This window comes from Malurus melanocephalus, unplaced genomic scaffold, assembly GCF_030028575.1.
Source record: "Malurus melanocephalus ecotype Western Australia unplaced genomic scaffold, MMel_1.1 scaffold_12, whole genome shotgun sequence".
Lineage (NCBI taxonomy): Eukaryota > Metazoa > Chordata > Aves > Passeriformes > Maluridae > Malurus > Malurus melanocephalus.
Genome location: NW_026623244.1, coordinates 2,679,052 through 2,700,165, shown reverse-complemented (window position 1 = coordinate 2,700,165; position 21,114 = coordinate 2,679,052). Strand labels below are relative to the sequence as shown.

General features: G+C 42.9%; 1 protein-coding gene across 1 annotated transcript in view; it reads left to right on the top strand.

The window, feature by feature from the left end:
* The window catches only part of ARMH3 (armadillo like helical domain containing 3), a 121,246-nt gene that overhangs the window by 68,351 nt on the left and 31,781 nt on the right, over positions 1-21,114 (top strand). Inside the window, exon 24 of the mRNA XM_057380288.1 lies at positions 19,460-19,538. Within this exon, the coding sequence (XP_057236271.1) occupies positions 19,460-19,538 (79 nt within the window). The remainder of the gene's footprint in view (positions 1-19,459; positions 19,539-21,114) is intronic.

Genomic DNA, 21,114 nt, shown 5'->3' with positions numbered 1-21,114 from the left:
TTACCTGTGTGTGCACAGGAAATACTGTCTGTAGTAATTTGGAAGAGGGATGTCTAAGGAAATACGTGAGCTGGTCTCCTTTTTGGCAGCCTTTTGCTCTATTCTGAGAGTGACAGAAGTGTGTGATTTTCTGGAGCACTGGTGAAGAGAAGAGTAGAATACTTAACCATGGAAGATTTTTCTTCCCTCGTGATTTTACTTTAGGATTTCAGTCATCTTCACTCCTCCTTTTTTTCTCCAGAAAGAGTTCATGGAGAGCTGTCAGGATCATGTACTCATGAATCTCATGAAAGTAAAAATCCTGCCAACTGAGCAAGACATGATTTTAATTAAGACTAACAGGATTTTTTGTCTTTTTTCTTTCTTGCTAGCCCCAACTCAAAAATAAAAGTCTTCTGATTTCACTAGCCTCTTGTTTGTTAGCTAAAAAAGGCTGAGTTGATGGCACCTTTTGAGACTTCTTTGGTTAAAAAAATAGAAGTCAAAGGCCCTATGGGTTTTTTATTTGATTAAGGGCACAAATCCTTTTACTGCATCTGTAGAGCAAGGAATTGAACAGGAATATAATCTTTTTTTTTCTGTTGCAGGTTACTGTTCTAAAGGAAGTTTGTGTTGGATAATTTATCATTTATTCCTTTTTCCTTCTGGCTACTCTAGATCCCAGTGCACTGCTCTATAAATAGATATATAAAAGGTTCTTTTGCTGACATCTCTGAAGACAACTTTCRATTTCACTAAATCCAAAGGAAAAAAAAAACTCTCTTGAATTCTCAGTGCACAAGTTGGATGAGTTAGGAGAAGAAAGGGATCAGGGTAATCTGATCTCTGCTGTAAGTGCCTCAAATGATGATCTGTTCTTTGTGATGAGCATTTATCTATGAAGACCTGCCAAGGTRAGTTAAAGGAGCATTATCTGAAAGCAGGCACCTGTGAAGCCACATATCCTAATGCCATTTGCTCTCCTRTGTTAGCCCAGGTGTGGACTACCTGTGTATGGAGGTGGGGAGGACCTTCCCCTTGCTGAGGACCTTTGTCTCCAGCTGGTTCTCCTGCACGGTGCTGCTCTCTCAGGCCACTTGTACACCCCTCCCTGTGCTCCCTGCAACAAGCACCAGCACAGCAGAGGCTGGGAAGGGTCTCCTTTGGAGCACAGTGCTGACCTGACCGAGTGCCATGCTGAATTTGCCTTCCATCCATTTCTTTCCCAGTCCATGGTACCTCTGACAGGGAAAGCCATCTGTGTTACAGCCTTTTTATCTCAGCTCAGGGAGGGAAATGAAACAGAGCTGTCGTCATGCTTGTGGATTGAYGCTGTGAAGCAGTTCAAGCTGCCTAATGCATACAAGCCTAGTCCTGGCTGTTTAGGCTCTGAATGAGGCAGGCACAGTTCTCCTGGAAAGGCTGGGTGCTGAGGGTGTCTCTAATTCCTGATTTTCTGAACAAACCTTTCCTTCAGCATTACCAGTTATTCAGTTGAAAGAGTTTGCTTAGTGTGGAACGATRCTGCTGTGGAACCCTACTAAGGCCCCATCTGCTAAGAGCATGTATTGATTTGTATCTTCGTTTATAAAAGCCTTCAATTCACCTTGTGTAAATGCCATAAATAATGCAGATGTACTAGATGAATTGTGCTATGGTAACATCCCAGAAATCATTTTGGTCTGGGTTGAACAGAGCTAATCTAATCATGTTTAGGAGTTTCTCAATAGCTGTGAAGCAAAAAGTGTATTGTCTTATTCAAGCTTAATGTATTAATCAATATACAGGGGCAGGAACATAGGTATTTGAAAGTGGTAATCAACTTTAATGAAAAGAAGAGTTTTTAATGTTAAAATATTACAAGACTTCAGATGAAACTATTTGTAGATTATATATGTACACACACAGTGGAAGTACAGTCAAGTCTAGTCCTGCGCCTGTGATTTATCTGCATAATCCTTACATTTGTATGCCTCTTTGTCACCAGGGCTGCAGTGTTTCAGAGGCTATATGTATATATACTACATAAATCATTTTGCCCACTCGTAGCAAACAGCCACTTTGTGCCAGCAACGTTGCAGAATGCATTTTAGTATATAGGGGACATTGATGAATAATTTGTCCTTTTGAAATTCCATGGGCTTGAGGGCACCAAAATGTATTTCAGGTTGGACTAGGTCCAGATGTGTATAAGAACTCCTTGGCAATCTTGTAGAAAGCATATGGGAGTTTTAGAGGTGACCTCTTTTTAGGATTTAATTGGATTTTTGTTCCGTTCAATTATCTGTAAAGAAAGCAAAAAGGTAAAGGGATGTGGTATTTGTTAAATTTGTTCTGTTAGGAAAATTCATCATATCAAGGCTGATTTTTCTTCAGAGTGATCTGTGGTCATGGCATCTTGAGTTTTCTGCATTGGAGAGATCAGCTGATGGGCAGTGGTTCCTGTGGAGGAAAGAGAATGTATTTGTATGCTCATAAATTCATTCTAATCAATGTTTCCCTGGCAGTTACCACAATTGCAAGATGAAGAGTGTGTCTACGTGCTATTAGCATTGTTAATTGAGGAGAAACATGGATGCAGCCCATTGTCAGAGCTGAGACTTGTCTTCCTGTCACTTTGCTGCACTTGATGGCCCCAAATCTGCTGATGTTGATCAAATTGCACATTGCAGATGACAGTGATCAGACWAGTCCAGAACTCCCCAATTCTGCTTTGAAGTGTTTATCATCAAGTGCTTTGTCTTGGCTAAAGCAGACAAACCATACAAACAGCTGTCCATTGGCAAAGAGTTTTTAGGAGCTTGGGGTCATGTGTCAGCATTTGTTACTGAAGGAGCTCCAGGTGCCTAGAGGAACTTGGAGAGTTCTTGAATGTCAGCGCAGGGCAAGACTTCAGAACTCCTTGAGATTGCTGCTGGTGAGACTTGGCTTGATGTTGATTCTCCAGGTATTATTTGCTGGCAATTATAGYTCATCTGCACAACCACAAAACTCATGACAGTAGAGAGTAGTAGTGTTTAAGAGCCTCTGTGTGTCAGTTTTTATAGCAGGAATCACTGAGGTTCTATGGATGCATGAAATTCGGAGTGCTTCCCTTGGAGCCAACAGTGAGCATCAGTAACAATGCTGGAGATTCTCAGCRTGAGTGATGTGACAAAGCACTTGTCATGGAGCATCCCCTGAAGACAAGAATGTTGAGGGTGCCTTTCTTAGGGGATAACATGAGAATAGTGCTACGTGATAAGTTTTTCAGTGTTCAGAARGGATGTAAGAATTTCTGATGAATGTTGCGAGTTACTGGAAGACTGGCAGAAGGTTAAATCATGAAGTAGATGAAGCATATGATCTGAATTGCTTTTTAACCTGACAGGCAGTGCAATTCTTGAAAAAGCAAGTGCTTGTTTGCCAAAAAGGGGCTGTATGTTGTAAAGCAATGTTCCAAGAAGTGTTGACTGACAGCTTTATTCTAGGTCTCTTGTGAAAMGTTCAGCTAAAAATGTTTATTTGACCCTCGAAATATTAGCAAGAGACAGAAAGTGATTTTACAATGGTATGTATTTTGCAGTTTTTTCCTGGTGTCTGTTTCTTAAGAGGATATTGAAAAATTGGAGAGAGGACAGAGGAGCATCAGTTATGAGAAACTAGTGAGAATGATTTCAAGATTTCAGTATCATAATCTCTTTAAAACAAAACCTATGGTACGCCCTTTAGAGTGTTCAAGCATCTTTGACAAGATGAAATACCAAAACAGAAAAGGAATGTGAGGCTAGACACTGAAACCAAATTGCAGCTGCAAATTACATACCCAATTTCTTAATAGGTAATTAGCCACTGCAGTAAATGACTGAGAGAATAGGTTTTCCTCTCCTGTTCCTATCTGAATAGCATACTTTGGTGAAAGGTACTCTAGCTAGCTACTGACATGAGAGTAATGGTGCAAGGGTAATGTTGAAAAATGTGATACACAGGAGTTCAGATAAGCTGATCTACTAATTTGTAGTGTCGTGAATCAGGTAGATTGGATCAAAGATATCACTGTGCATTTAAAACTTAACAAATTCACTCTGGATTCTTGTGCTTTGGGCTTTTATCTCTGCAATGAGAGATTTCTCCTGTACTCCATCAATTATAGGCGTACTGAAATTTATCTGTGGAGCAATTAAATGGAAGGGCGGCCCTCAGAATTATTTTGAGGCATTTTTACTCTTAAGCCCACAAGATGGAGGTGAGATTCAAGGCGATGTCAGTGGGCCACAAGCTTTTCATTTTTCTGTAGTTTGCAGTCACCACAATGGCTGTGCTGAGACAGTAGGGGTTAGGATGGAGGACTTGTGCTGTGAGGAAGTGTGGAGAAATTATTCACTAGCTAAACCTCCAAGCAATAATATTCCATCTGTAGTTTAAATTTCCAGCAGTACATGTTTCAGTTCTTTTAGGGAAGTGGGGATTTTTTTCCACTGTGTTTCAGAGTGGAAAGCTTTGTACTCAGTACTTTAATGAAAGAAAGCTAGAATGTGTCAGAGAGGCCTTAAAAATAAGATTTTACTGAATGAGTTTTGCTCAATTTTCCATGTTTAGTTTTGGAATTAATGGACAGGACCAGTAACTCATGSTGGGAATTGGTATCAAACCCAGAGAAGGGTTAAATATGCTGATTATTTCAGCAAAATCTATTTTTTCTTAATTGCATACACAGAGAGTAAGTGTTGGTGTTCTAAACACCATGACCCTGAGGATGCCAAGACACCCCTTGGCMCAAGAGGACCTGTTGATCTCCTTCAGGGTCTGCAGCCCAGACACTCTGCAATTGGAACATGACTGGCAGTCCTATAGCAGTGTTTTGTGTAARGGTAGGGCAGGAACTGAATCCTAATGATGCCCATCCCCAGGAGAAAGGAAAYTGTGCCCAACTGTGCCGTGGTGAATTGTGGGGAATCCCAACTCCTGCCAGAGCTGGAAGAGAACTCGACCTTTAGCAGCTGTCTGATGCAGTTTTCCTGGAATAGTTAAAAATACTTAAAAGTGATGGTGTGATTGATGATGTGTTAAAAACCATTTGAGGGAACAGGAAAAGCAGTCAATACTTGATGCAGATCTATTGCAGGGTCATGAAGAGCTGCTCTGAGGGAGGGTGTAAAAAAGGCCAGGACAACCTGTTTTGGAGCTTTTAGTAGCTGTCCCAGGATGTAACTGCAGAGAATCTGCAAGGGCTGCAGGTCTGTCTTTGCTTTTTTCATGCCACCTCCTAGTTCTGCCTRGTGAAAAACGGCAGAGGTGTTTTGGGGCACCAAATCAAACAGTCAGGTTTGCCATTGCTATTCAGGAGGTTAAGCACTCTGTTTACTCCTGCTCTCCTGTGCCACCTGCATTGAGGCACGAGGTTTTTGTTTCTCTGCTGGCACTCCGTGTTCATCACTATGCAGAATGAAACCTTAGAAGTTGCCTGAATATTAATTTTTTAGGCTTTCTGAGAACTGTGGGAAGTAAAGGTCGGGGAAAATATATTGGTTTCTATTAAGGCAGAATGATGAACATGCTGAGCAGTGAACAGGCATCCCAGCCTAGGGTAATACAGCCCAAATTCGGTGCTGCTATCAGCACCTCTGGCCTCCTGCCAGGACCCTGTACCCTCTGACTTGTACAGAGAAGTTATACATCTCCTCTGAATGCAAAGATGTTGTGTCTGAGGCTTAGAGATCCACAGATCTTGAGATGAGCATCCTGCTCTATGGCAAGAGGAGTCCTGCTAGAAAGGCAGGCAAACCAGGTCTGTTTTGTGTATATATGCAGTCTACAAGGAAATTCTCTGTGCTGGAACCAGTGGGTTTGTTTTAGAGATTGCTTGGAAAGAACTTGGATGTAATAATTTTCTGATGTACAGCTGAAATCAAAATACTTGTCAATATTTGCCAATTCTTATTTTGAAATATCACCTCATTTTTTAAAATAGCTGGATGCTTTCAACATGCAGGTTTGTCATAACTTTTATCCTAATTTTTTTTATTTCAAAATTGAACTGAAATCTTGAAATTTTTTCCAAAGTTTTGAATCAACTCAAATCAAGGACAAATATGTTGGGGGAAAACAAGTCTTCTGAATTCTGTTCAACTTTCTTGTTGAGGTATTTTGCRGCTTGTCTGTGAATGCAAATACAGTTCTGCCCTTTAGATAGCGTTCATGTTTTTGTTTTATTTGTTTGGGTTTATATCCTTTTTCGCTTTCCACACTGTATTTTTTTTTTCCTGGAAGAGGTTTATGCGGTTTTAGCTTTCTGGAATAATGAGCATGCTGCCAAGTCTTGGCTCTGGCAAACTGCTAAATGCTGTTGCTCATTAGCATCAAATGCCACAGCCTACATCATTTTGCTCATGCTGGCTGTTGTGTTGGGATTGCATGGCAAGGGTTTGGTAGAGGGGGCCACAGGGGTGGCTTCTGTGAGGAGCTTCCCCCATGTCCAGTGGAGCCAGTGCCAGCTGGCTCCAAGGTGGATCTGCTGCTGGCCAAGGCTGGGCCATCAGTGACAGTGGTGGTGCTTCTGAGATAWTGGAGAAGGGGAAAAGTTGCTGCACAACACCAGCAGTATCTGGAGAGAGGAACAACTCTGCAGGCACCCAGGTCTGTRAAGAAGGAGGGGGAGGAGGTGTTACAGGTGCCAGAGCTGAGATTCCCCTACAGCGTATGGGGAAGACCATGGTGAGGCAGCTGTGCTCCTGCAGCTTGTGGAGGTCCATGTGGAACATGATCCGCCTGTAGTTTGAGGAGGATTCTGTGATGGATCCAAGGGAGGCTGTGAGCCCATGGGAAGCCCTCTCTGGAGCAGACYCCTGGAAGGACCTGTGGCTCCATGGACAGAGGAGCCTGTGCTTTAGCAGGCTTGTTGGCAGGATCCATGATCCTGCAGAAGGGGCCCATGCTGGAGTTGTCTGTTCCTGAAGGACTGCACTGTGTGAATGGACCCACATTGGTGCAGTTTGTGAAGRTCTGCACCCTGTGGGATGGACTCATGTTGGAGAAGTTCCTGSAGAACTGTCTCACATGAGAGGGACCCCACATTTGAGCAGGGGAAGAGTGAGTAATGTCATTACCCTTCTCTGTTCGGTTGGCAATGAATTAAACTAAYATCCCCAAGCTGAGTCTCTTCTGCCAATGCTGGTAACTGGTAAGTGATCTCTCCCTATACTTATATCAACATATAACCTTCTCATTGTATATTCTCTCCCCTGTCCTGCTGAGAAGAGGAATGATAGAGCAGTTTTGGTGGGCATCTGACATCCAGACARGGCTAACCACCCTGGCTGTTAAAGCAGCAATTAATCCCTTTGATACTGAATGGGWTCTGTAATCATCTGACCTGTTACTTAAAATAATAATCAAAGTTCTCTAATGACTTGCATGTTTTAATTCCTTTAGGAGTCTTGCAACAGATGAGAAAATTTTGCCATGCAAGCTATCTTAGATTAGTTGGAGAGCTGCTGGCAAAGAATGCTTTTTAAATACAGTCAGGAAAATGATGTTTTAAGCAAGAACAGTTTGGGTGAAGGGAAAACCGGATTTGGTAGGTGTACAGTGAGCAKCCTGATTGCTTTCTGTTGCTCTAACACATTTTTTGCTGCAAATTTGACTGGAGTTTTTGGAGCAAGATTTTTAYAGGATTTTACCTGGCAGTAAATGCTGTATCAGTCAGGCTAGAGCAGTGCTGGATCTGGGTTAAGTTGTCAGAAATTTCTAAGTGTGTGCCTATCAATAGTAAGTAATTATGCATATTCTCAGAAGGAATGTTAGCCAAGGGAAAGGAGGCATGCAAATTTTTTTCCTCTCTAAATGTGGTGGAATCTGCAGTATCACAGAAGCATGCAGTAATCACTGACGGTTGACAGTTTTGTAATAGTGACCTGTATATGTGCTGAATGCCTTTTTTAAAAAGATGTTCCTATTCTCCATGTTTTCTAAAATGCCTTAATTGGGCAGCTTTCCCTTCATGGTATATGACAACACTCCTATCTCAAACATTTCTAGTGCTTGGCTGATTTTGCTAATGTTGGTTCACAAGCAGCACCAGGAAAATGTTCTGGCCCCTTGCCTGCAGTCGGAAGAGTGGTTAGGTGGGACAGGAGTAGGAATCAGCCTGCTGCAGTGGGTGGACCACCAGAGAAGTGTTGCCTTCAGTCTTTGAGTGGAAGAGCTAAAAGGAGCTGAGGAAAAATCAAATAGCTGACAAGTAGTCAACACTGCATTTTTGACAATGTGAAATGACATGTCAGGGTCTCAACAGTCTCTTAATGYACAGATTGTTTTGTTGTTCACCAGAACAAGTCTGAATCAAATAGAGCTTAGAGAAATGAATGCAACCAAGTGTCGTGACTTCCTTCTTGGTGTTAATTATTTTTCAAATAACTGCAACACATGTGTCTTTATTCACGAAGTTTGCTTTTTTTTCCCCTTGCATTGTCACCTGATTATGGGTGGCATTTATTTGTGTGGCCCCAGCTGTGATTGCTGAATTGGGAAGTTGTGTGGCCTTCCCCAACTGCTGAGTGTCTACAAACCTGTTCAGCAGCAATTGAATATATGGATGCTTTGTGTTCCAGAAAGGGGAAGAAGGGAGTGGATAGAAGACAGTCTGTGTTGCACAACTCGGAGGTTGGCCCAAGGTCCCAAATGTTGAATTAGAACTGTTGATGTAAGAATTGTGCAGCTTAAGCTTCACAAAAGAGCTGGCTCTAGCTGTCCAAAACTACTGTACCTCCCCGGTGTGTAGGTGCACATTAGCAATTATAAGGAAAAAGCAGATGCAAACCTTTAGCTCTCTTGCTGCAGAGAAAAGTCCAGGGCCCCTTCCTTGCAGATACTCTGTCATCTGTGTTATGTCACATGTAACTGATTAAAAATCTGGTGGCTTTTTTTTGCATTATGTTTTTGTGAGAGCCTTGAAAAACACTTAAATTCTGAAGCACAAAAGGCATATCAGTAGCAGAATACTGTAGGAGTTGGGCTTTTTGTTTGATTTGATGGATAYGAAAACATCAGCAGTTAACTTTGAAATGTTTGGTGTGGTGCTGTTTCTAAGACTGGAGAACCATACTTCACTTTGGAAATAAAAACCCCACTTCACTGGCCTTGCTTTTGCTAACACCCATACAAAGGACAGAGCAGAAGAAAAGTGTGCATCTGAATTACAAACCCAAAGCTTTGAGAGAGAGGCGAGTTTGTGTAGGTACGTCAGGGATGATGGTGGATGATTTGAAAAGGAATAAGTTTCTATTCTTCTGTGACWCGGGAAGGTCTGCTCCCAGAGATCTGCACTTCAATGGCTGATTCAGCTGAATGGGTTTTGTCAGCATCTGGAATCTGTTGCAGGATAAGGATGTGTAAAATAAAAGCAAAACCCAATACCATAGTAGTGATTCTAGAAACCCGTGGTGAGGCAGGTGATTGGAAAAAAGTTGCCCCTTGTCCTTTGGGCTGTGTTGAGTTGACCCCTGATCCTCCTTTTGTCAGTGAACTGGGAGCGTGTGGGCACAGGCGAGTTTATCTGTGGTATTTTATTCTGCATTCACAATGGATTTACTGCTGCTTCTTGTCAGTAACTCAACTGATAACTTAATCAAGGTCAATAAATCACTTGCTTCTGATCATCACCTCTTAGTGAGAGAAGAGGTCTCAATAGTGTGGGTGTTCKTGAGATGTGTGGATATTGGGATGGAGGGAGCTTGGCTTTCAGGGAGACAGGTTAGGTTGAGGGAATTAAATGGGGAACAAGATGAGTACACATGAAATACAGCAAAGGAGATGAGAAGCTCTCCACTGGTCCATAAACCAGGCACCCTGTCTCAGGAAAACAGAATCTTAATCAACTACAGGTCCTCCAGCCTTTCAGACCTGAAATAAATATCATAAAAAGAGTACCATTCATTCAACTGTAATGCTGTTTGGCTCTAGCTTTCCTTGGCATTGCTAACTAACTTCACCTTGTCCCAGGTGATGTGTGGTGACATCTTTATTGAAGATGTGGTATTCACTTGGGGTGTGTAGGGAGGTGTCAACAGAATCCATGGTCCTGGATTTTGGAAGGACCTGAATTCCACTAGGTATTTTTCAACAAATGTGGTTCTCATTTGCACCTGTCTGACAAGAAAATACTGTGAGGTTTGCAGCATCTTGTATTTTCAGGGGATTGGACTGTAAATAATGGGTTTTGGTTGGCATGGTAGCTGGTAGTGTCTCAAAGGCTGATATTGTGATCTCTCAGATTTACATGGCTGTGCAGGTACAGCCATAGCTCACACTTGGTTTAATTAAGTTAATTAAATATCGTTGTGGGACTCGTCTTAATTTCCTTTGCAGAGTAGGTTTGACTGTAGCTGATTCTTGCTTCAGACAATGTTCCATCCCCTCCTCTCTCTGTAATTTAATAGCCAGCTACTTCACGACTCAATTGCATTGTTCTAACCCTTTACTCACTCAATACAGACAAATGCTGATGCTTCAATGCTTTTGTTTCCCTCTGGGACTTCTGWTGCAGGCACAGGTTTTACTCTGAGTCTAAAATAAGGTTGTGCTCTATGACCTAAGAGAGAGGTTTCTGTCTTGCTGCCACAGCGTGCAAACAGGGTGTTCAGGGCCTCGTGCAGTACCTGCTGGCTCACACCTGACAAAATGAGGTGTTAAGAGTCATTTCCAGTGCACTCTAGATAATACAGGKTTGATGGCAAGTTTTCACTAAGTTAATTAAACTAGCAGCCTACTCAGTGCCTTTCTSAGGGAGCTTTAAAAGGTCCCTGTGGGATGGTTTATTAACTTTCTAAGTTTCACTCTTAGCTCGGTRTGTTTGGAAGCTGGTATTGCATCYGTGCYGTGTTCTGTGCTAGATGCAGCATCCAGGGATCCAGGCTTTCCTCAAAGTTAAACATCCTGTGATTAAATACTAATGAAGATGCTAAAAGTAATTTTAAAAAACTTCAGGTTTTGATTCTGCTCGAGGTTTTGCAATGTGTCTTGTGTCTCAGGAGGSTTAGATGGCATCCTGTAATGTGAATTATGAAGTAATGGGTAGGTGCTGACCCACTTACAGCACTTGCAGAGAATAAATATTTGCCAAAATGCTTTACTCCAGGTCCTAACCAGAGAGGGTGTCCATGCAAACATGTGTGGTAACCCACTGTCAAATGTGCTTTTTTTCCCTCTTTTTCCCTTCTTATTTTGTAGGGTTTTTCCCCTCCCCTTCTGGATTAGTTGTTTCTTCCTACATTGCTGTTTGTTTTAGAGAGCAGTTGCCTTTTGTACATGGGAGTTAAAAGCGGGTGTAGCTGAAGGGCTGTATTTGGTGTTAAGGCAGTGTTCTGTGACCCATTTCACTGCTCTACACCACCTGACTACAAGAGACTGTCACACTGTTTGCATCACAGGGTGCTTGGATGCTAAAAGAACCACAGCCTGTTTGGCCTGTGGGCTGTACTTGTCTGGTGCACCTGAACCACATTGGACAAAGGAATGTGTATGAGSTAAGAACTGGGAAATAGGTGCTGCAGAAAAGGTTATTAAGGCTCTGAAGAAGTTGTTATGGCTCTGTGCAGATATTAATCCAGACCACAGCCCTAGGGCAGCAGGTRCTTTTGAAMGGATATATTAAGARAGTTCCAMAGGACTTYTCCTTTTGACAGTTGGCTGAATCTTCAAAATTGGTAACAAAGATGTGGAAGAAGCATAGACATTCTGCCTAAAATCACATATCATGGTTGGCTCTTACACCTTGAACACACGCTAGACTGAGCTGTAGGTTTTGGGGCCAGGCACACCAAGCTCAGAGGGCAGGCTTTCTATCTGTGATGTTTCTCTATTCCATCTCACAGCTCCAGCTCTGTTTGTAGTTAAGAGGTGAGCAGGTATAGTTAGCTGTTGCTTTCTGGAACTGAGGTGTAATGGAGGGTTGGCTTTTTAACATTTTTCCTTTGGTAAAAGTAAACTCTTGCCACATTCTCACCACTACTAGCTGGCTGTTTTAGAGCAATGAAATGTGCCATAAAATGTGTCATTTGATCTCTCATAAATTACATGTTTGGGATGAGAAATRTATTCATTATCAAGTGATAACTTCRTTGTAGARCAGCCWGTTGCAGATTGGCAGATGAGCAGGGACACAGGTCAGGCTGGTGCCCTGTGCTTCAATAGATACTTTCATTCTCAGTGTCTAGGTAATATTTTCTACTTTGTCATTCATACCACTTAAACGATCAGTGCCACTGGTTATGCATACTTAAGTATTCTGATGCTTACTTATTGATAAAAGGGAACAGAAATGTTTCAAGATTAATTTCCAGTGATCCATTGGCTGTATAAAAATAGGTGAGAGGATAAATTCCCTAAGCTGTATTCTTAAGTGAGGTTGTGCAGCTGTTCCAGAAGATGCATTAACTGTTCACCCATGAGGACATCCTTAGTTAAGAAGACAAATGTAAGTTAAGTGARGTATTTGATTTGCTTGACATTAATGTATAGACATGGACTGTAAAAAGAAAATCAGCGTATCCTGCAAGCTGTGGTGATACCAGGTTAGTGTCCAGCAAAGCACAAAGTGTTTTGTGTAGCTGCCTGGTGGTTCAGAAAGCACATCTCTGTTTCTGCGCTTGGTAAAACCATGCCAAGAAATGTGAGCASCTCAGTTGCTGTGTGTGCACTCTTTTGTCCCCTCCTTATTAAATAAATAGACCATGTATCTCCCTCTGCCATGGAGCCTGTCATCACGATCAATAGGTTTCAGTATGGCAGAATTGAACAGGTGTAGCAGTTGCTTCTCCTGTGAAATTGCTGCAGTGCTGACTTGGATATTTTCTGTGAGCTGTAAAGCAAGTGCTTTTGACTAAAATATCCTTTTGTCTTGGAGTCTTCCCTGCAGTTTGTTATTGTGTCTGGAAGATGCCTCCCACTGTGAGTTGTGGACTTTCGGCTTAATGTCAGTACTCATTAAATTGTAGGAGCAAAAGAAATTTAACAGACTGGAGTTAAACCACAATAGAAGGAAGGACTGTGTGCACAGTTCCAGGGAGTTTGCTTGCTTTTAATTGGTGCAGACAGCTTAGGTATGGTAGGTATGTGCACTTTACAGCAATGCTTCATGGACGGGTGTTAAAATAATCGAAACCCTCTCACCTCCTGCCAGGTGGGGCTGTGCATATGCAGCARCTCAGTGTAATTGTTGCAGGCATGGAACAGATGGGGTTTTATTGTCTGGAGTGCTGCGAGTGCCTATGAGAGCAATGTCAGCAGGATCCTTGCCCCAAACAGCACTTGCTGAGACACAGCTTGCTGCAGGAACATTGGCTTGGAAGCTTTACACAAGTCTCCAGCAATCGTAGCTGTGATGGCATACATGGGAGAAAARGATAGAGGGTTTGTGTTCATTTTGGTCTCTGTATGATGTGTAATTTACTTGCTGCCAATTTCCAACATACCACATAGTGGAACACTGAACTCTTACCGCCTTGTTGGTTTGAAACACTTGGTGGAAGTGATTGCTCTTATTTCCATTTCATAAAGGAGAAACTAAGGTGTATGAGAGGGAATTGCTGTAACAGATCACAGAGAAACTGGTTACTTAATGATTCCTGTTCCTGAACAATAACTACTTCATCTCAGTCCTCTCTTTTGTAGTAAAGTTGTTTTATGGAGTGTGATGAAAGCCAACTATGCCCTTTCCTGCACGCCTGTTCCCAGCCTTCATCATGGATAAAGCTTAGTGCATGCTGGAATGTTTGTCCATCTCAGATAGCGCCAGTTTTTATTGCAGAGGGAAAGTGAACTGGCTGCCTTTGCCGTGCATTCAGTTTTACTCACTGAGGACTGAGATGCACTGTCCAATGCACTTTGCTGGCACAAGTACATGAGAAGATGAATGTCTACAATGAGTATAAAGTCACCCTCTATTTCCTGTGAAGGGGTAAATACCAGCTAAGAGCTGTGGCTTTTCTGTTCCACTCTAACAGAAYGTGGGAAGAAGTGAACTTGTGGTGTTGCTTTTATTGTAAAGAAATGTTTGTGAATCCAAAATACTTTATGTCAGGCACTGCATGCTGGACCTGTGAAGTAGGTGCAAAGGCCAGGTTCATGCAGGGAATGATGGCTCAGCATTCCCATCTCTATAATAAGCTTTGCAGCCTTTCTGTTCTTCCCTTAGCCTACTTTCAGCACCTCCAAAGTGCTTCATTTTGCTGCTCAGGACAAGAGGACAGTGTTGTCTTATGGGACTTTGGAAATGTAGCTGCTGTCAGGCAAGAGTGGGTATTAGACAGCTCATCTGCAATAACTTGATGGGGAGAGTCTGGAGGTCAGAGAAAACGTGCTGAAGAAATGCTGCCTGCCTGAGCATAGTGATTTTGCTTTCCCTGCACATTGGACCCAGACCAGCTCGTTGTGAGGTTAAGGAGGGTGAGRTACATTCCTTGCCATGGTGGGTCACCTGCGCCAGAAGAGGCAGTGGATTGTGGGACCGGTACCTTTGTGCTGCTGGTGTGTTTAACTTCTGACATCTGATGTTACATCTAGCAGCAAATTAAATTGAGGAATTAAATAAACCTTTTCTTCCATGCACGCTGTATTGGTTTTCATAGGACCCCTTGCCTGACAGCAGATTTTGTGACTTCAGAAGTTCTTTTATTCTGGGCAGCACTGGTTGTTTCTGTTTATCAAGGASTAACTCTAGGCAATTTTTAAAGACTGTAAACCCAAATTTTTAAATAATACTGTTTGGAGAGCTACTGCAGCCACTGTGGAAGCAAGTTCTGTTGCWGTGAACATAGTGAGGGGAGGGGAGTACAACTTACCTGGGGGTATTCCTTCTCTCACCATAGCTCTAGGTGAGAGCCACAGTCCCTAGGGATATCCCTGTTTGGTGAATAAAAAACCCAGTAGGGCTCTCCATATGGAGGTTCTTCTGCTTCTCACAGCATATGTGTTTTTGARTGAGAAAGGGCAACTAACAGTCACTTCAGAACTGGCCAGTTTTTGCAGCCTCAAGAATAGCCGAAGTAGAAACTTTCCACCACTTGGAACTTCGCAGTTTGTAGAGGACAGACTGCCCTAGGATCAGTTGCTGTTTCTCTGATCCTTCCTGTTCTGCAGTTTTTCACCTATGTTTTTCTTGATCCTATCTGCTCTTCTGTCTCCTTTCTCCTATCTCTCTACTTCTCCCTTCAGTATTCTTTCCGTGTTTTTTCTATCTATGGTTTATCTCAAGCTGAAGTCTTTCATGACTCTCAGTAAATAGCAGCACTGTTATGTTTTCTGTTGCCAATGTGCTTTTCTGTGCTGTGTTCTCTTGCATTTGAGATCCTTAGCCCCTGGGACAGAGGCTTTCCACCACTCTGGATTGGTACAATAYCTGTCACAGTGGGACCCGCTTTTACTGACTAATAACATGATTAATACAGCTAGTACAAATAAATGATTCATTTGCACTTTGAGGTTCCTAAATCAGGTTGATTTTTCCTGCAATCATTCCCTTTTYCATGAAGAATTAAATGAATGCAATAAATATGCAATAAATGCAAACACACATACATGCAAGTGCCCTATGTTGTTCATCCTRAGAGATGCAGTTTCATTCATATGTGGCTCTACATTCTTCTGGCATCATGGTGTGTGGGTGGCTTGAAGAGCTACATGAGAAGTGTAGTGAAATGTGTATTTGTTGGAGATCACCGGTCTGGCTTGTGTATTTACTGGGAGATAAAGATCTYTCCATAGGAGATTGAGGAATAAAGAATGTGGAGACGGCTTGTGATCTGTCTTAGTGCTCTAAGCATTAATTTCAAGACACTGGGAGCCAGTTTTTTAATTCCTGAGCCTTCTRCCTATTCGGCATCCTTCCTTTGTCCAGTGAGTCTCCTCTTGCCAGTCCACTGCTGAACTGTCAGAGGAGGCACTGTTGCTGAAGTGATGTTTCTCAGTCTCTGGAGAACTGTGTCCCAGAAGTGCTGTGAAATTTGTGTGACAAATGGCAGCCAGCCCCAYGGAGGGGCTTGGCGGTGTGGAAACATCAACATGTACACACTGTGGAAGGCTTTGTGGTAACTGCAGCGTTTTGTCTTTCAGTTGACACTTCACCATTTCCTTGCTTTACAAATGTGTTGAAGATGCTCATGCTTCATGAATACCAAACACACGCGTTTTCTTTTTTTTTTCCCCCCATGATCAATATGAAGATCTCAGTAGAACACATCACAAATCTTTTCTAAGTACTTTAACCGCTCCCTTCCCCCTCCCCAAAGCTACTGGCTGGTGTGGCAATAACTGAGGCAATCACAGTGTAAAAATAAATGATTGCCAAGGATCAGCTGTTACATGCTGGTGTGGAAACTTAACAGTGGCAGAACCATTGGTCTGTTGTCCATAATGGAGAGACCGTGTTTCAAAGCTCTGGTCTCCCATTGTCTTTAGGATCAAATGYTGGTGAAGAGGCATTTTTCCAAAGTAAAATTCCAGCTGTAATTYGGTGAATATTACAGGAGACTGGTTGCTAAAAACATGCCCCAGAGACAGGATTTGTTTTGCAAGATGGCAGAATAGCAGAGGTGTATCACAGTAGCTGGTGCAGAAAGGTGCTGTTTGGGCTGGATAGCAATGGAATTTCTCATAGCAGATGAGTGAGAAGGAGCTGCATCATGTGCAAAGCCTGGCCCTGGTGGATATATTGGGTAGTGAGAGCCTGGCTACACAGAGCCAGGATTGAATCTGAGCTCTTCATGCTTCTCTGCCCCAGGCTGCCTGCAGGTTCAGGGGAACAGCTCTGCAGAAGGTCAGGGTGGGGAGGAATTCTTCATGGTTAAAACAAATTAAACTGCTGAACTTCATCAAGTCACTGAGGAGCTGTCCATTCACCTTCAGGGAAATGAGGAAGGAGACTTGGATTATTTCCCTTCCTTAATGTCTATTGATTCTCACTGCAGTGGCAGCTGGTTGCTGGTTTTGCTTTACTGGGTGAATCCCAGCTGTGATTGCAGGTGCCGCTCCACCAGCTCAGATCCAAGCAGGGACTTGTGAGCAGGCAGCCTATGTTGAAGTGCTTCACAGCAGTGGGTACAAACGAATGCTAAATCTGTTTCCTGGTAGATGTTGTAACCATGTGAGTGCACTGAACCCTTCTGAGCTGCCAAACCTTCTGTCAAGCCAGAAGTTAAGTTGTTGTAAGTCTGTGTTCCGTTTTCTTTCAATAACTTGTAGTGTGTCCTGTAGGAGTATAAATRTGACTCCAGCCAGGCATGAAACATGCAGCTTGGAAAGCCAGAGTGTTGGAGAGGCTGGGTAATGGACAGTGTGATTGTGACTCACAGGAGCTGCTTCTTTGGTCACATTGACATGGGAAGAGTCTGAGCATGTCTCTACCTGCCTGTTCTTCTCCAGAGGGAAGCAGGTTACAGGAAGCCTGGTAGAGGCTCTGCTCAATTTATTCTCTGGATGTGATGGTCAAAGCTGGTGAGAGAAGTCCCTCTGTGCCAAGTGTGTAGGGATGCTACAGGAGCAGCTGCAGGACAGACCTGCCCTGAGTGCTGACTGGCACCTGGTGTGTTGTAAGGTGTGGCTGGGAATGTTGCCGTGAATGTAGCAYAGCCAGGATGGTGAGGGAGATGATTCCATCCCTCTGCTCTGTCCTCTTGGGACCCCACCTGGGATGCAGTGTCCAGCTCTGGTGTCCTCAGTACAGGAAAGACTTGGACACGTTGAAATCAGTGCATGGAAGGCCCTGAAAGTGTTCAGAGGGACAAACCCTTCTGTGAAGACACACTGAGAGAGCTGGACAAGAGAAGGCTGTGGGGACACTTTATTGCAGCCTTTCAGTACTTTAAGGGGACTTATAAGAAAGCTGARGCAAAACTTGTTAATAGAACTTGTTGGAACAGGATGAGGGATAATGRTTTTAACTAGGAGAGCAGATTTAGATTATAGATGAGAAATAAATTGAAAACAATGAGGGTGGTAAGGCACTGGAACAGGTTGCCCAGAGAGGTAGATGACCCATCCCTGGAGACATTCACGATCGGGTTGGATGGGGCTCTGAGCAACCTGGTCTTGTTGAAGATGTATCTGCTTATCGTGGGGCTGTTGTGTTAGATGAGCTTTAAAGGCTTCCTTACAACTAAAACAATTCTGTGAGCCTATGAATTGCAGATTCTGCTTGGATTGGGATTTTTGGGGTTGGTTTTTGGGTTTTTTTCCTGCTCACAGTCCTCATGCCTGTGCATTTATCCGTGTATTTAATGAAGTAGGGATGCTTCTGGGCAGGTTTTTATCCCCTGGCTCTGATTGSCACCACTGAATATCACATATTCCAAGACTCGGGCACAAGCTCTTAGCTGTGATGAGGTCTGGATAAAGCAGCTGAAAGTCATTTRCAGAGGGAGGTGTGGGGAGGAGGGAACCCATTAGAGTACAACAGAGAGAACTGGAGTGAATTTTCATGCTGATGAATATGGGAGTGGAAGCCCTGACTGCTGCTGCAGTGTAAKGTGGCTGAGCAAGTGTTCTCCCAGCACAGTCAGAACTCATCTGTGCCAAACACTGACATGGCCTGTTCCCATGATGAATATTTACCTCAGCAGTGGGTCTCATGAGTAATGTCCCAACTAGAGCAGTTGCAAATTCTGTCCCAGGGAGTCTTAACTGTCCTGCCATTTATCTTCTCAGCTGCACCTGATAAACAGAGGGAAGGCTGAGGAAATGTTCCAGCTGCAGTTTTTTTTTGGATTTTTCCCCAGTTGTTTTTYACTTTCAACTTTAGACCTCTCATATTGGCTTCTAGATCCACCTAGAAGGAAAAGGGAATGGTGCAGGTTGGAGCAGGTAGTGAGAGAGATGAGATAGAGGAGCAGGAGTGACCAGAATTTGCTGCTGTGTTGGGACACTGGTGTAAGTTATCTTTAATGATCTAAACTGGGGATGAGGAGTGAAGTCATAATGGTAAGAATTCAGAATGTAGTGGTTGTAGTGGCGGATGTAGTGAAGTAAGAGGCAGCTACAACATTTTAAATGGAGTGAAAATCCAAAGCTGTAAACCATCAGCTTCATCATATCAGGCATCAAAGTTCCACAGAGCAAAATGTCAGGCGATGCTGATTTTGGAAGGGACGAGGAGCTGCAGTTCCTGAGCAGGATGGGGCAGTGATGGCTGGGTTTGCTCCTCTCTGCTGGAACACAAAGCAATTTGCAGCCCGTTCCCAGYAATTCCCCCTGCCAGAGCAGCAAGCACAGTTCAGGATCTGCTGGGACAAATGCACCCATGTATAGGACAATGCCTGTGCTTGCAGTTTCCTGCGAGTTTGTGGCATGATCTGCATTGGCCTCAGCAGGGCAAACACCTCTGTGTGATACTGTGAGGGAGGAATTTCTTGCAGGRCTGGCTCCACATGCACCTACTCAGACTGGCAGAGAATTTCTGCTGCATCTCTAAGTTGTTCCTGAGACCTCTGAAAATTTCCCTCCTTTGTTTCAGAGCGATCATCAATCACTTCAACCCGAAGATAGAGTCGTACGCTGCGGTGAATCACATATCACAGCTCTCTGAGGATCAGGTAAGCCAGGCATGCTTTGACCTTTTTTCATGTTGACCTCTGGAATATGGTGTTTAGGAGTACCCTGTGCTCAGTGAACTGATGATGTGACAGCAGTAAGAGAGATGCAAGTGGGACTCTTGTTCCTTGTTCAGATGCAGGTGAGAGAAAGAAAAGCAACAATTGCTTTAGCCTGTTTTATCACTTCACACAGAGATTTTGGTCGCTCAAATGTAGAAGGATGGGTATAAACAAGGAAAACATGCAGCATTGTCAACAAGTGTCTTTGGAGACTGTGAGGGTGCTGGCATTTAGAATGGGACAGCAAGTTTTTAGCAGTGAACTTCGTTATAAGAGAATTGTTGAGAGTAGGTAGATTTTTTTCTTTTAGTGATATTGGGGACTTAGAACTCTGGCAACRGTTAGTAGAAATTTTCTAGGGTGATTGAATTCAGTTGGGTTAAATTTTAAAAAGCAGAGGTTTTTAATAAAGAGGGTGATTGAGTTAGGTTTCCCTTCCTTAATTTGATYTGGTTTGCTCTCTTTGTGTTCTGCTTATATTGCATAAATTTGTAAATGTGTTTTTTTGAAAATAGGCTACTGTGAGTGGTCTCAGGAAGGGAAGAGATGGCMTATTTCCCAAAATAAAATATTGGAATTATACATTAATCACTCTTGGAGAGATAAATGACTCTGTAGGAGTATGTGGTGGACAAAATGCAGAGCTGCCATGTGAGCTGGGGGAATCATCCCAAACACAGCTGCATCCATACCTTTGGACCTTCTGGAGAAGAAATTGTGCATGCAGTCTGGGACAGACCTCATTTAAGTCACCTTGGGTTGGCCCTTCCACTGGATGGGATCCCATGCTTGTGCTTGCTGAAAGTTCCTGACTGTATCTTGCTCTGCAATTCATTTCTTTTTCTGTCCATTTTATTTTTACTATTTCTTGATTATACCCCTTCATGTTTCCCACTAACCGTTTCATTTATTAACCCACTTGATCTGTAATATGTAACACTCCAAAGACTCGGGATGAATGCTGTAGTGATGCAGTGGGGGAAAATGATAGCCCCTACTGCTTTTTATTCCCTTCTTGGTATAGGTGGATGGAAGAACATTGGTTTTAATTTACTCAATTTTCCTTATTGTTCTGCCTCTGAGAGTCACTGTATCCACAGCTATGCTTTATGATGGTTTGTGTTATCAATCCTCATTCATTGATGATACACCGATTATATCAACCCAGACCTCTAAAACARAAAAGCCTTTGATAGCCCAATTTAAAACTGGAGGCTTGGATAGAGGGGAATTTTGCATAGTGTTTGAGTTCATCTGAGAAAGGAAATGAGCTTTTCACTGTCAGCTCCGTGTAGTATTCATCCCCCAGCAGTTCAGGGAGGTCAGGTTAAATCCTTTCTTCCTTGTGTGTTATTCTTTAAATAAAATCCCTAGCAGCAGGCAGATAATGAAATCAGTGCTGATGCATGAAGCATTTTGAGGAAGATGATTAGGAAGTTGAAAGACAGACAGATTTCTCTTTTTTCTTTTCTTCCTTCATGCTTTCTCTCAATGTAGGGAGAACATCAAACAAAAT